The sequence below is a fragment of the Furipterus horrens genome, unplaced genomic scaffold, assembly GCF_987537825.1.
Source record: "Furipterus horrens unplaced genomic scaffold, mFurHor1.1.pri manual_scaffold_3, whole genome shotgun sequence".
Lineage (NCBI taxonomy): Eukaryota > Metazoa > Chordata > Mammalia > Chiroptera > Furipteridae > Furipterus > Furipterus horrens.
In genome coordinates this window covers 191,404,090-191,419,071 of record NW_028327173.1, presented here as the reverse complement: position 1 = coordinate 191,419,071, position 14,982 = coordinate 191,404,090, and the positions used below count along the sequence as shown (strand labels likewise).

At 38.0% G+C, this 14,982-nt stretch overlaps 1 protein-coding gene across 8 annotated transcripts in view; it reads right to left on the bottom strand.

Moving 5' to 3' along the window:
• Positions 1-14,982, bottom strand: part of TTLL5 (tubulin tyrosine ligase like 5) — a 257,546-nt gene that overhangs the window by 74,241 nt on the left and 168,323 nt on the right. For all 8 annotated transcript variants that reach the window (XM_090271201.1, XM_090271202.1, XM_090271199.1 and 5 more), the window contains one exon: positions 11,061-11,256. In XM_090271201.1, the coding sequence (XP_090127327.1) occupies positions 11,061-11,256 (196 nt within the window). The remainder of the gene's footprint in view (positions 1-11,060; positions 11,257-14,982) is intronic.

Here is a 14,982-nt window from a genome sequence, read left to right as displayed (position 1 = left end):
CCTCTTTTCTCTTAGATTGTCAAATTAAAAAATGACAACAGCTGTCCAGTATAAATGAATCAAAATTATACCTTTTTTTTTTTTTTGTCAGATCAACAAAAAAAAAGTAGTATATTTTTTGGTGCACCGCAGAATTTTATTAACTAGTTTACATGTGTCATGAGATGAAAATGGTTAAAAATCACTGGATTAGAGAAGTGCTATGAAGGCAAATGGAGCTGGAAAAAGGGACAGGGGATGATGGAAGCGGGGACAGGTAGCATTTTAAATAGTACCATCCGGGAAGGTTCCCCCTTGTGAGTCCTTGCTGTTTTGTTACTTAAGAACAGTGCTGTGATAAAAAATCATGTTATCTGTATCTTTTCACATATGCTGGATCATTTCCATAAAATAATTTCCTTGAAGTAGAAGAGCTAGATCAGAAGGCAGAGGCTGCTTCTGTTTTAAACCTTTTTTAATATCTGTTCTTTAAAGGTGGTACCAGTCACACTTCTATCAGTATGTTTGAGAAGATACTTTCCTTATCTTTCCTTGGTTATTGTGAGGAAATAACATGTGTCCCATAAAAAGGTGGCTCATAATTTGATGCTAATGCTGTTTCTTTTATATATTTTTAAAACATTTATTTATGCCTTTGGGCAAACATGCTGACAATCAACATAGATATTCTTTTAATAACTTTATCATATTACTTATTCTTTCTACTCTACTCACATCTCTCTCTAGAAATGGCGAACAAATTAAATTGCAAGTAAATAGTAGTAAAAAGGTAGCTAATTAATACTTTATGAGCCTTTAACTTCTCATAAAACATCTTCTTTAATATCAATTCCACTAATTTTTGTTTCTGGCACAGGGTGGGGGCGGGGTTAACTAAAACTCCCAAGTTGAATTATAATGCCATGTATATTTAAGTTACAAATAATACATAAGAGAAGCGATATTTGCACACATGTTTACTGAAGCTTTACTCACAATAGCTAAGATGCAAAAGCAACCTAAATGCCCACTGACAGATGAATGGCTAAAGAAAATGTATTTATCTACAACAATAGACTATTATTCAGCCTTAAAAAAAATACTGTCATATGCAACAAGATGGATGAAACTTCAGGACATTATGCTAATTAAAATAAGCGAATCACAAAAAGACAAATATTGTAAGATTCCACTTATATGAGGGGGGACTCCAAAAATCCCCAGAATTTTCATTAAAAATTAACTTATTTTGTATTTATTCTTACATGGTTAAACTTCAGTCACCTTCCAAGTACTCTCCATTTGATGCAATACACCTATTGAGACATTTTTTCCACTGCTCAAAACAGTTTTGAGCTCGCTGATTTGGATGCCTTTTAGGGCTTTTGGCATTTTTTGTTTCACCTATTCCACATCAGCTAAACATTCACTTTGAGGATTTTTTTAAAATTGGGGAAACAAGAAAAAAGTCACTCAGGGTGAGAGGGGTGAATAGGGAGTGTGGGGCATGGGGGTCATGACATTTTTGGTCAAAAACTGCTGAACACTTGGTGCAGTGTGGGCCAGTGCGCTCGTAAATCCCCCATCGTGAAATAGGCAAATGCGTTGGAAGTGTCTTCAGAAAAATTCAGTGAAACCCAACGCAGCCTCTCACAACAATGCCAGATGGCACACTGATACAGAGAGGCTCCTGGAACACTCACCTAGCAGGGGAAGCCTGTACTACAAGGGGCCCGCCCTCCAGAAGATAATCTGGTTTTTTTTTTTGGTCCCTCCTTTGAGGTAGCTAAAGTAGTCAAACTTATAGAAACACAAAGTAGAATGGTGGTTGTTTGAGGCTGAGGGAAGGGGGACATGGGAAGTTGTTCTATAGTAAAAAGTCTGTCATGCATGATGAATAAATTATAGTGATCTGTTGTACAATAATGTGCATATAGTTAACAATACTGTACTGTACACTTCAAAATTAAGAAGGCAAACACGTGCTATGTGCTTTTATCATAGTGAAACAAAAAGTGATACATAACAATTAGACCAATGAACTTTCATTGAGCTTTTACCATGGGTTAGAATTGCTCTAAGCACTTTATATGTTATTATCATTTAATTCTTCCAAGGATTTGAGGTGGGTTCCAACATCATCTCCACACACAGAGTAAGAAACTAAGGTACAAAAGGTTCCATAATTTGTCCGTGATCACATGGCTACTAAGTAGTAAACTGGGATCCACACCCATACAGGAGTCTGATTTCAGAAGCTCACTATACTGCACTCCCTTCTTTATTTATGCCATGCTGACTTCCTTTAAATCAAATCCATGGAAATAAGATTCCCTTCCAGAGCACATCTAAAGCAGACCTAGCAGTATGTCCAATTTTCATCAGATGCATTTTGAAGACAGAGATTTCACTTTCTTTACTCCAGGAAGAAAAGGTTGGAAAATTTGTAAGCAAATCATCATTACTTATTTTATTTTATATTTTTAAGAATTTTAAGCCAACTGACCTGGAGCCTGTACGATCCTTCCCCATATGGGAAGGCCACCCTCCCCTCCACACCCCCACTACTATTAGGGATTTCTGGACCCAAGGGTAGATAGGACGACGACCATGTCCAGCTTGAAGCAGCTAGAGGAGCTTGAGACCTTCGCCCATTGTCCTTTACAAGATTACAAAGGGTCTTAATATCTGAGAGGGAGGGATAGTTATTTTTTACGAACCATGGGTATGGACTTGGGGGGGGGGATTGCTGGGGGAGGGAGATGCTGGGTGGAGGGGAGTAAAGGGGAGAAAATTGGAACTATTGTAACAATATAATCAATAAAGAAAAGCTGGGGAAAAAAAAGAATTTTATTTATTTACTTTTGAGCAAGGGGAAGGGAGGGAGAAAGAGAGCGAGAGAAACATCAATGTGTAGTTGACTCTTGCGTGCCCCCAACTGGGGACCTGGCCCACAACCCAGGCACAAGCCCTGACTAGGAATTGAACCAGCAACCCTTTGGTTTGCAGGCTGACACTCAATCCACTGAGCCACACCAGGCAGGGCCATCATTACTTAATTTAAAGGTTAAAGTAAGTATGTATGTATATATGTACGTACATACGTACGTACGTATTATGTATATAAAAGTAACCTCAAAGATCAGCAACAACCCCAGGTTGAGAGTTCAATTAGATAAAAAAGATAATTTATAGCCTCGTTTTCAATTGTCTGTTTAGGTAAATCCTTTATTTGCTGGTGGTTTTAGGTAGTTATTTATATATCAGGGCCCTTGTTCCCCTAATAACATGACTATGTCTTACATCTCCTGACTAGTAAAATAAAAGTTAGACAAGGCAATCCCTAAGTTCCCTTACAACTTTAAATTCAGAATTTATACATATCTAACTTGTCTGTCTTCAAATGTATACTTTGTTTTTTTTGGCCTAGAATCTCTCATGGTTGACCTACTGCGCATCTTGCACAGACCCTGCTGTCATATGTTCATTATGTGTTTTCCCATGGCTGCACCCATCACGGATGGGGTTCTTCATGTTTAAATATGAGGACTTTTCTCCTCTCACAAAGCTATTGCTGTTCAGTCCCTCATATGCCCACAGATAAACAGAAACAAACCACAGGTCACAGGGCGAGGGAGGAAACAAAACTTGTCATCAGGCAGCTGTAGCATTACCGCATTTTAAGAATATACAACAAATAAGATCAAACCCAAGCAGCTCATAGGTGAACAGTTGCCTTTTAAGATACCCACAACCATGGAGAGTTTGGAATTTTGATTGATTATGCTAACCCTTTCTTATATATTTGTGTATATGGGTGTATGGCAGCAGCAGCAGCAATAAAACTGGAATGGCTTATGTGATGGATCATAAAGGTGTTAAAAACCAAGAAGCAAATGAAGAGTCACCTTCTACCAGCGGGAGGGTGGTAGAGTGAAAAGGTGCTTTGGAAGCCCTCTGCCCTGGTCTGGATAGTATCTCTGCAGTTAGCTAGCTGTGCAACTTCGCATAAGTTACTTCCACTCTGTGAGCATCAGTTTCCTCATCAATGGATGAAGATAATCTGCATTTAGCACTCAGGAGTCACTCCCTATTTGTCCATTTCTCTGCCCTCACCTTCCTCCAAGGTTCCAGAGGGACACTATTCTAGCAGCAGCTCAGAAAACAACCTAGAGAAGACCAGGGGACTTCTATGACTACTAGGAATGAACCAGTATGATGAACTGATGTCTGTATTGTAATAATGCATTGAGAATTAGATTTATAAGGTACAGAAAAAGCAAGCATAATGATTCATCATGCAAAGGTGTCATCTGTGCTATTCATATTCATAGACACCTGCCATATTTCCTAATGGTCTTCTCAAAACACCTATCATACAAATAAAATTAAAATAGTATGAACAGTAAAAATAACAGGGTTGAAAGGCCAAACAATGCAATATACAGATGATGTATTATAGATTGTAACTTTTAACCCATATATTTTTATTAAGCAGTGTCTCCCCAATAAATTTAATAAAAATTTTAAAAAGGCCAGAGTGATAATTGAAGATATAATTCCTGTTATTAATAACAGCCCACATTAGGTGTTCTGAATCTCCAAACTTCTAGAATGTATTTCAGGATATTACACACCCCAGTAGTCCCTGTCCCTATTACCGAATAATACTAGCACAAGGAAGGGTAAAGTACAGACATTCCTAAGAGTTTTAAGCCCAGGAACACCTTAAGACATTTCCTTAAGAATCTATGGTAAGTTGGATAATGTTTAGACAGTAGTTTACAGAGGTTTAAGCAAATCTCTTTTGTGACAGTATACATATATAGTAGGAGATTAGTCACAGTATCTGAGAATAACTTTTCAAATACAGTATTATAGGTGTCAGTAAGTACTTGTTGAATGTACTTATTATGTAATAATACATATGGCTGCTATTTATCGAATGAGCCTGGATGCTGGGCTGACACCTGGGTTCAAATCCCAGCTTTTCCATTTACTACTTATGTGACCCTGATAAAGTTACATAAATGATGCTGTTTTTTCATCTATAAAATGGGGCTGATAATAGAGCAGTTGTGGGGATTCAACGTGATAATACAAATAAAACTTCTGGCTCAGCACTTCGCACATAGTAACATCCCGAGGATTACAAACCTCATGATAACCCACAGCTATATATTATCCTCCTCATGTCACAGATAAGCAAATTGAAGCTCAAAGTAACCTATCCCAGGTTATGGAATGGACAGGGCTAAGATTTAAACTAAGGATTACCTGACCCCAAAGCTTGTCCAGCATGCCTGTTTCAACCAACTGAATGTACAATAGTTTTACATGTATTATTTCACATATTTTCCATGTGTTTGGATGAGGTAAGAAGAAAAAAAAGAGCTTGATCTGGCAACATCTACTAAATCAAATGGTTCTAGGAAAATTAATCATCATCATCATCATTATCACCATCACAATCATGATCTAGAAACTAAGTTTATATGAGTTCCGGATAAAGGTCAGAGGGAAAAACAAAACAGAACAAAAAACCCAACCCAAACCAAACAAAATGAAAAACACAAAGCAGCAGTAGGTTATGACATTCAAGTGCTCCAGGAACTGAAGCACACAGGCCTAAGCTCTTTCCCTTTACAACCCCCCAGTCCAACCTTCCTCTCAAGTACTCTGTTAAGAAAACGCAGAGACTCCCCCTGCACAGCGAGTCTGTTTGCTTGCTCTCTTTGTGCCGCGCTGAGGAGCCAGCATGTTATTGCTGGCTGCCTGGAAAAGCTGGGGTGCCTGCTGAATTTCTCTTTCTTTCCCCTCCCCCACAACACAAACACACAGCGGCTGAAGGCTTAGAGAAACAGTATTCATTCCACCAGTGGGGCAGAATTTTTCTAGACACATGCAATGAACTTTTAGGAGCAGAATAACAAGACTTGGCTGGGCTTCCATGGGAATCCTTTCCACACCTGTGAGGTTACGCATGTGCATGTATATATATATATATATACATATATATATATATATACCACTAGCAAAAGCTCATTACGTGTGGCACTCAAGATGTTACTAGCACAATGAAAGACCCCTTGATGTGAACACTGAGTCCCCCCCCCCACCCTCCCCTGCCTGTTACAGGAACATTGGTCTCTGTTGGCCCTTAGTGAATCTAGGTTAGTCTGGCACAATTGGGCACAGTGTGAGGTGGGAGGCAAAGAACTGATGGAGTGGAAGGATGAGAAGAATTGAGGAAGCACAATTTTCTCTTGCCTTGGGTTACCTTGCTATGTTGAATGTAAGTCAGCTAAATATTGAAGGGCTTTGGGAACCAAAAGCGTCCTCTCTACCTTGCTTGTTAAAAGAAATTTCAGCAGCTCTGCCTTGGCCATCAAAATGTCCTTAGTTTTTCTGCTTTTTGAGCTTTTTTTTCAGTCTGGATGGGGCAGAGAAGAGAGTGGGAGGAAAGGAGAGGGGGGCTGGGAGCAGAAGTTTAACAAAGGATCACTTTAACAGAAACTACTGAGTAATCGCTCTGTCCTGGGCCAAGAATAACATCAGCTCAGTGTCGGCAATTAGAATCAGGTCAGTCGGGCCTCACAGTCAGCGAAGCCCTCCTCACAGACCTCAGCATGGAGGGCTACTCATGCTGATGTCGCCCGCAGTCACTGTGGCCCAAGCAAGTCCCACGACTCAGCTCAAAGAAAATGTTTTAGCCTTCTCCTTCAGGGGCAGGGAGCCAGTGTGAGAAGGAAGTGGGAAGCAACGAGGGAAACTAGACAGGAGGCACACACAGGGACATGCCAGCCATCCATGGACTATCAAGATTCTATAATTTCCCCCAACCACCCCAAAACTCATTTTAAATGAATTAATATATGTAAAGCAACTGGAATAGTGCTTGGACCACAGTAAGTGCTTATTAAGTGTTGGCTATTATTATTATAACAAAGAGGGAGGAATCTGTCCTATGACTTATCTCTTGTCCACTATGAAATAATCCTGGGAGCAGTGATCACTGAGCACAATGTACCCTGATAAGAAGAATGAGCAAGGAGATTTTCAAGTTTGGAAAACTTATTTATAAGGGACTGTAGTAGATGGAGCGAGACAGATGGATACAAAGTTCCTATAAATAATGATTGCCAAAATTTATAAGGGCAACACTAAGTTTTAACATATCCAGTCTCCCTTCCAAAGGACAGAAAACAAATAAAGAGGAGAGATTTCTAATCTCTTTCCCTCTAGCTCAATGGTTCTCAAAGTGTGATACCCAGAAGAGCAGCCTTAATATCACCCAGAAACTTAGAAACTGCAATAAGTGAGCCCCATCCCAAATCTACTAAATCATAAATGGGGCCGGGGAAGCAACTGGTGTTTTAATAGGCCCTCCAAGGGGCTCTGTTGCTCAGAACCAGGGGTCTACAAACTAGGGCTTGAACGCCATATCCAGCCTCTTGCCTGTTTTTATAAATAAAGTTTTATTGGCATACAGCCACACTCATTTATTCACGTATTTTCTATGGCTGTTTTCATTCTACCATGGCAGAGTTGAGTAGTTGCCACAGAGACCTTATCTAACGCCTGCAAGGTCTAATATATTGCCATTTATAGACTAAGTTTGCAGACCTCTGCTCTGACTTAGAACATTGTTGTTAAAAAAAAACCGAATTGATGGTTTGGCCCAGTGTTTAAAAGTTCGTAGTTTCAATTTTGTCTTTTGTTTATCATGCTCTCTTTCAAACAGACTGGATCACACCTATTCCTTTGTACCGCTGTCCCTGGAAACCTTTGCCAATGACTCTGGGTGACTTTCCTCCCCCATGCCCACATTATAGGACCAGTTTTTAGTAGGGGTAGATTCCGTGCCTGACAATTTTTAGGTTTATGAGTGAAACACTAGACTGAGATGAAGATCAAAGCTGGCTCCTCATGAATGGTTAGACGTTCATTTCCAATCTCATTTCCCGAATCAGTGTGCCTTCTTGAAATTAATATCTTCAATAAGCTGGCTATCGATGTGCAAAAAGGATGAAGAATTTCCTCTGCAAGTAATGCAAGAAAGGCTGCAAGATATTTCCCCAAACATTTTTAGGAGATCACTATGAAAGGCACCATCCATAATTAATATCGAGCAATATGAAATATAACATAATAAAGTCTTCTTCTTTTATTTTTTTAAAGATTGTATTTATTTATTTTTAGAGAGAGGAGAAGGGAGGGAGAGAGGGAGAGAAACATCGATCAGTTGCTTCTCACATGCCCCCAACCGAACACCTGGCCCGCAACCCAGGCATGTGCCTGACAAGGAATCGAACCAGCGACTTTTTGGTTTGCAGGCCAGAGCTCAATCCACTGAGCCACACCCGCCAGGGCTATAAAGTACTCTAATGTCGTATTCTATAAACAGGACTCTCTTGTAGAAGAATGCTAGGTAAATCGGATTTCAATTCTACCCACTGTTCTTAAACAAGCAATTAACCAAATTGTTAAGTTATATCAATGGCTACCTACTCTTAAGTAAAGTGAATCCAAAGCATAAGAAGTTCATCAGAAAAACCATCTTTATTCAGAAAGTTAACCCAAGGACAGAAATATAGGACATATTGAGAATGCAAACCACGCTTCAATCAACAATTTAGTTGTAATTATAACGTTCAGGTCTAACACAGTCATAAGGCTTAAAATCCATTAGGGTTTTGTTCCTTTTGTGAAATGATTCTTGTCCCCTGAAATAAAGGGCCCTAAGTTACTAAATATTCTTAATGTTAGAACACTTAATAGCTTTATTCTTCTTTGTTTCTTTTTTATTGAATTTGTTGGGGTGAAACTGGTTATAAAATTATATAGGTTTCAGGTGTACAGTTCTATAATACATCACCTGTGTATTGTATTGTGTGTTCACCATCCCAAGTCAAGTCTCTTTCTATCACCATTTATCCCTCCATACCTTCTTCTACTACCCCCTCCCAGCCCCCTTTTCCTCTGATAATCACCAGACACTCTGTGTCTATGAGTTTTATTTCCTTAATTCCTTCACCTTTTTCACCCAAGAACATTTAATATCTTATTTTCTATTTTATTAGTTACAAACTCTTCAAACTAATAGAAGCTAGTTTCTTTAGCTCTCCCCTAGAGTCCCAGAACTTCACCCTTCCTCATTTTTACCCAAATAAAACTGTGGATTAGAAGAATAGGGGGAAGAAATAAAATGATGTTATAAACATATATAAAATTGTGATGAATGATTTTCTATTCCCTCTCCAGGAGACACGAGACAACTCCCTTCTTGGGAGTTCTGACTCCTCCCTAAGACAGATATTCTGACAGATTCTAAAAAACATATTTTCCATATACTTCATAGTTCAGTGAAGCTAAACCAGTATGATCCTCAGTGGAAAAAAAAAAATCCACACAAGAATAGTAGTCCTCTGAATTTTCAAAGGAATGTGAGTTGCTGAAAGCTAATCAAAAGAATGAGAAGGAATGAAAAATGAAGCAGTTTCTAAAAGTGAAATGCACATCAGCAAAACTGTGCTTCCTTCTTCAAAACTTCAGTGCCCTACAAGCACTTCCTTTTTAAAAAAATCGCCCACCATTTCAAGGTATGGAAGCATTAAAAATTATAAGGGACCAGCAGTCTAGATAGGTTAGGCCATAGATTATACTCACATATTAGAAATAAGGTTACATATGATACATCCACTCTCTAGTATCTAATTAAGTTGGCATTCTCAGTATTCTAAATGATGTTGGAGTTTAGAAATCTAAAGAGTTTTAAAAAATTTACACAGATTTAAAAAATATCAAAGATGCACAATCATATCTAGACCTGTAAAAATGCAAACTGGCTTGAATGTCTCTACTACCCCTTAGGCTTTCTAAATAAGAAAATTTCTGTCTCACAAAAGGCAGTTGGTAATCAACATGAGATGCTACCATCCCATATTTTCCAGACAAGAAGTCTGGATATTTCTCCAGTAAAAATGACATAACAAACTACTTCCCAAATGCCTGCATTCAGAATTTATCAATTACAAGGAATTAATTTAACATACAGAGTACTCTCACAGATAAAGATGATCAAGTGAGGAATCATATTGAAATAACAAATATGTCTGAACCTGGACAGTAGTTGAAAAGATAAGTAGAGAGCATAATAATAATGATATTATTTAGAAGAAGAACCTTGGTAAATGCTGCCTTAGCCTTAGAGTGAATATTAATTTTGCTCAAACTAATGCACACTACATTTTTATAAGAGCAAATGAAAAGCGATTAAGCTGATATAAGACGCTTCTTTACATAACCAAATATCAGGGAACCTCATAGAATCAATACTGATTCAGCCCAATAGAGCATGTAGAATAGGGTAAATGATTCTAATGATAATCCTGACTCATAAAAAAAAAATTACCTCTTTACGGCTTTTTTGTGAAGCCATCCTTTCTCTGTAACTGGGGCCATACTGATACACACGTGCAATATAGCCTTCTCACACATACTCAGAAGAGTTTCTGTCATTTTATAGACCGTGAGTAGAGAATCAACATTTCAGTACAGCGGAAGCTCCACAATAGCAAGGATTTTTGAGTATATGGTTACATTTTGGTCTGCACTGTTTGGAGTACAAACTATTGAACCCCAAGACCAACAACTTAACTTATGACCATTTCCTACCTGTGCTTATGAAAACCAAGTTGATGAAGGCAAGGGGAATACATTTAGAAAAAATTTCTTAAAATGCTACCCTTTAGGTATTTCAGAATTAGACCCTCTGGGAAGTTACTAAACTAAGATCATACAAAAGAAAGGGTAAATACTACAGTAGAGATTTTTGTGGAGAAACATTCATATGGAAGAATGTCAAAACTGGATCAGCATCACTTTATAGCAAAGCCAATGTTACGGCTTCAGAATATTTCTTCTCTGAGAGTAGATTCCCCAAGAACCATCCAAGCCATGGTGGTGTTTGTAAACTTTTGGTAAATTGTATTCCTGCATTTTCCCATTGACCTTATTATCATTATTACTACCAACAGAAGGAAAGTATTAGTACTTGGAAAAGTCTTATGTTGAATTACCTGGTGCCGGGCTCGACTCTGGTCCAGAAGTTGCCGGGACTGAAGTTTTTGTTGTTCGGGTTGTTGCAGAGCAAAATGGAGTTGGTAACTGCCTGCCGTGGGGTGATACTTGTGCTGGGGGACCACGCCTGTAGCCTTGCTATACGCGTTGTTCTCTACCTCTCCCTCCCAGGCAAAGCCGCCTGTGTGGAGGCTCCTAAAGGGAAAAGACAGCGGATTTCTTAGAGTGGTTGTGTGGACAAATTAAAAAAGAGAAACGGCATAGGTATCTTTCCTTAACAGAACCAAACACAGTTTGAATTACAAATCCATTTGTGTGATAAACTATCTGACTTGCCCACTCCACTGTGAATACAGACAGGGTGTGCTCGGCTCTCCGTTTTATTCGTAGCGCTCATAAGACCTGGCACATGGTCAATGCTCAATAAATGTCTGTTGACTGTTAAATAATTAAAATAGCAATTTCACTTTCCTCAACAAAATCTTAAACCTGATTCAAAAATACATTAAAAAGATAATACACCATGATTAAGCGGGATTTTATTCCAGGGATGCAAGGTTGGTACAATATCTGCAAATCAATAAATGTGATACACCACATAAACAAAGTGATGGATAAAAACCATATGAGCATATCAATAAATTCAGAAATAGCATTAGATAAAATCTAGCACCATTTATCATAAAAAAAAACAAAAGAAAAAAACCTTCATCAAAGTGGGAATAGAGAAAACATACCTCAATGTAATAAAGGCCACATATGACAAACCCACAGCCAACATCATACTCAATGGGCAAAAACTACAAGTGTTTCCCTTAAGATCAGGAACAACACAGGAAGGTCCACTTTCACCACTCTTATTCAACACAGTACCGGCAGTCCTAGCCACAGCAATCACACAAAAAGAAGAAGTTAAAAGGCAACTAAATTGGAAAGGAAAAAATAAAACTGTCATTATTTGTAGATGATGTGATACTGTATATAGAGAACTCTAAAGATTCCACCAGAAAACTACTGGAACTGATAAATGAATTCAATAAAGTAACAGGATACAAATAACTATCCAGAAATCAGTTGCATTTTTATACACCAATAATGAACTATCAGAAAAGGAAACTAAGAAAACAATCCAATTTACAATTGCATTAAAAAAAAATCATCTAGGAATAAATTTAACCAAGGATGTAAAAGACCTGTACAAGAAAATTATAAGACATTGAAGAAATTGAAGAAGACACAAATAAGTGGAAATATATACCGTGCTCATGGACAGGAAGAATTAACATCATTAAAATGTCCGTACTCCCCAAAGCGATCCATAGATTCAACGCAATTCCTATCAAGATGCCAATGGTGTATTTCACAGAACCACAATTATATGGAATCACAAAAGACCTGAATAGCAATCATAGTACCTTATATGATTATATACAAATTATATTAAAATATACAACAAGGCCATAGTAATCAAAACAGCATGGTACTGGCATAAAAACACATATAGATCAATGGAACAGAACAGAGAGCCCAGAAACAAACCCACATCTTTATGGTCAATTAATATTTGACAAAGGAGATAAGAACATACAGTGAGACAAAGATAGTCTATTTAATAAATGGTAATGGGAAAACTGGACAGACATGTGCAAAAATATGAAACTAGATCACCTTCTTACACCATACACAAGAATAAACTCAAAATGGATTAAAGACTTTAGTGTTAGACTCGAAACCACAAAAATCCTAGAAGAAAACACAGGCAGCAAAATCTCAGGCATTGCTCGTAGCAAAAATTTTTGCTCTGCTATATCACCTGGGGCAAGGGAAACAAAAGAAAAAAATAAACAAATGGGAGTATATCAAACTAAAGAGTTTTAGCACGGCAAAGGAAACCATCAACAAAATGAAGAGACAACACACTGAATGGGGGAACATATTCACCAATGATACATCTGCTAAGGGGTTAATATCCAGAATTTATAAAAAACTTATAAAACTCAACACCAAAAACCCCAAACAATCCAATTAAAAATGGGCAAAGGACCTGAACAGACACTTCTCTAGAAGGACATACAGAAGGCCCACAGTCATAAGAAAAAATGCTCACTATCACTAATAATCAGAGAACGGCAAGTTAAAACCACAATGATACCACCTCATACCTGTCAGAATGACAATCATCACTAAATCAACAAACAAGTGTTGGTGAGAATGTGAACTGTTGGTGGGAATGCAGATTGGTGCAACTACTGTGGAAAGCAGTATGGGGTTACCTCAAAAAATTAAAAATGCAACTAGTCTTATGACCCAGTGAATCTACTTCTGGGAATATATCCAAAAAAACCTGAAACACTGATTCACAAGAATATATGTATTCCTGTGCTCACTGCAGCCTTATTCACAAGAGCCAAGATGTGGAAGTACTCGAAGCGCCCCCCAATGATGAGTGGATAAAGAAGCTGCAGTACATTTATTTACACAACGGAAAACTACCCAGCTGTAAAAAAAGAAAGAAATCTTACCTTTTGCGACAGCATGTATGGACCTGCAGAATATTATGCTAAATGAAATAAGCCAGTCAGAGAAAGACAAGTACCATATGATTTCACTCACATGTGAAATCTAATAAACAAAATAAACTAACAAAATAGAAGCAGATTCGTAGATACAAAGAGCAGACAGACTGACAGCTGTCAGAGGGGAGGGGGTTGGAGGGGCTGGGTGAAAAAGATGAAGAGGTTAAACAAAGAAATAAAATAACACAAACAGTATGGTGATGACTAGAAGGAGGCGGGGGTGGGGGAGGCAGGAGAGGGTAAAGGGGCGATAAATGATGAAAGGGGACTTGATTGGGATGGTCAACACACAATGCAATATACAGATGATGTATTATAGAACTGTACACCTGAAACCTATATAATTTTATTAACCAATGTTACCCCAATAAAGTCAATTAAAAATTTTTTTTAAAGAATGGTAAATTTTATGTTCATATATTTTACCGCAATTTTTTAAAAAGGTCCCCATATATTTTAAGACAGTCTCATCTGACAGTTCTTGCATTTCCTTAACGCTTTTATCCTCTGGACCTTCTTTAGCTATCCTGTATTTTATTTTTCTTTTTAAGGTAGAGTTACCAGAAGATTGTTCATAGAAGAAACATTAAGATCTCATAGTGAACAACCTTACCCCAAACCCTGGTTAATGGAGCTTACAAAAATGCAACAGTGCCTACTTTAAAAGAAATATGTGTAGTGATTTAAATCATCATATTATTCTTTTCTTTGTAAATATCCTTTGGTATTAATGGTCACTTCAGTGACAGAGATACAGCAATGCTGGGTGAGGTTATGCAGGCTTTCCTGGGTCCCAACCTCCAGTCTGCCTGGTTACTTAGCACAGTGGAATGTCTGCTGGGTCCAGAAGCCCGTGCTCCCTCCTTGACCTCCTGCATATCTTGGTCATTTCAGGTCTCTGCTTTGGTCTGCCTGCCTCCCTCAAAGAGATTTCCAAATACCTAGTTAAGAGAAAGTCTGTGTAATACATTCTGAAGTCCATGGATGAAAGGCTTTCTACTCACATAATGTCACCGCTTATGTGTCACATCCCTTGATCGTCCCCTCCCACAGTTTGGCTCCCACAGTTCAGTTGCACGATTATACACTTTCAGCTAACCTTGGAGAACAGTACCAAAAATCTCAGAGCTTATTTAATAATTTTTTTGAGTATGACATTTGATCTTCAGTGATCCCTCTTGAAATGCTTTAATGTGCAAACTGTTATATACAGTTAAAAAAAAACAAAACAAACATGACCTTTCCCAAGGGGCTTCTGGAGGTATGAAGAAATGTGGCCACCAATGACTGAATACAAATATGTTCTTAAGTACATAAATAAAATGTTAACATTATTCACAAAGTG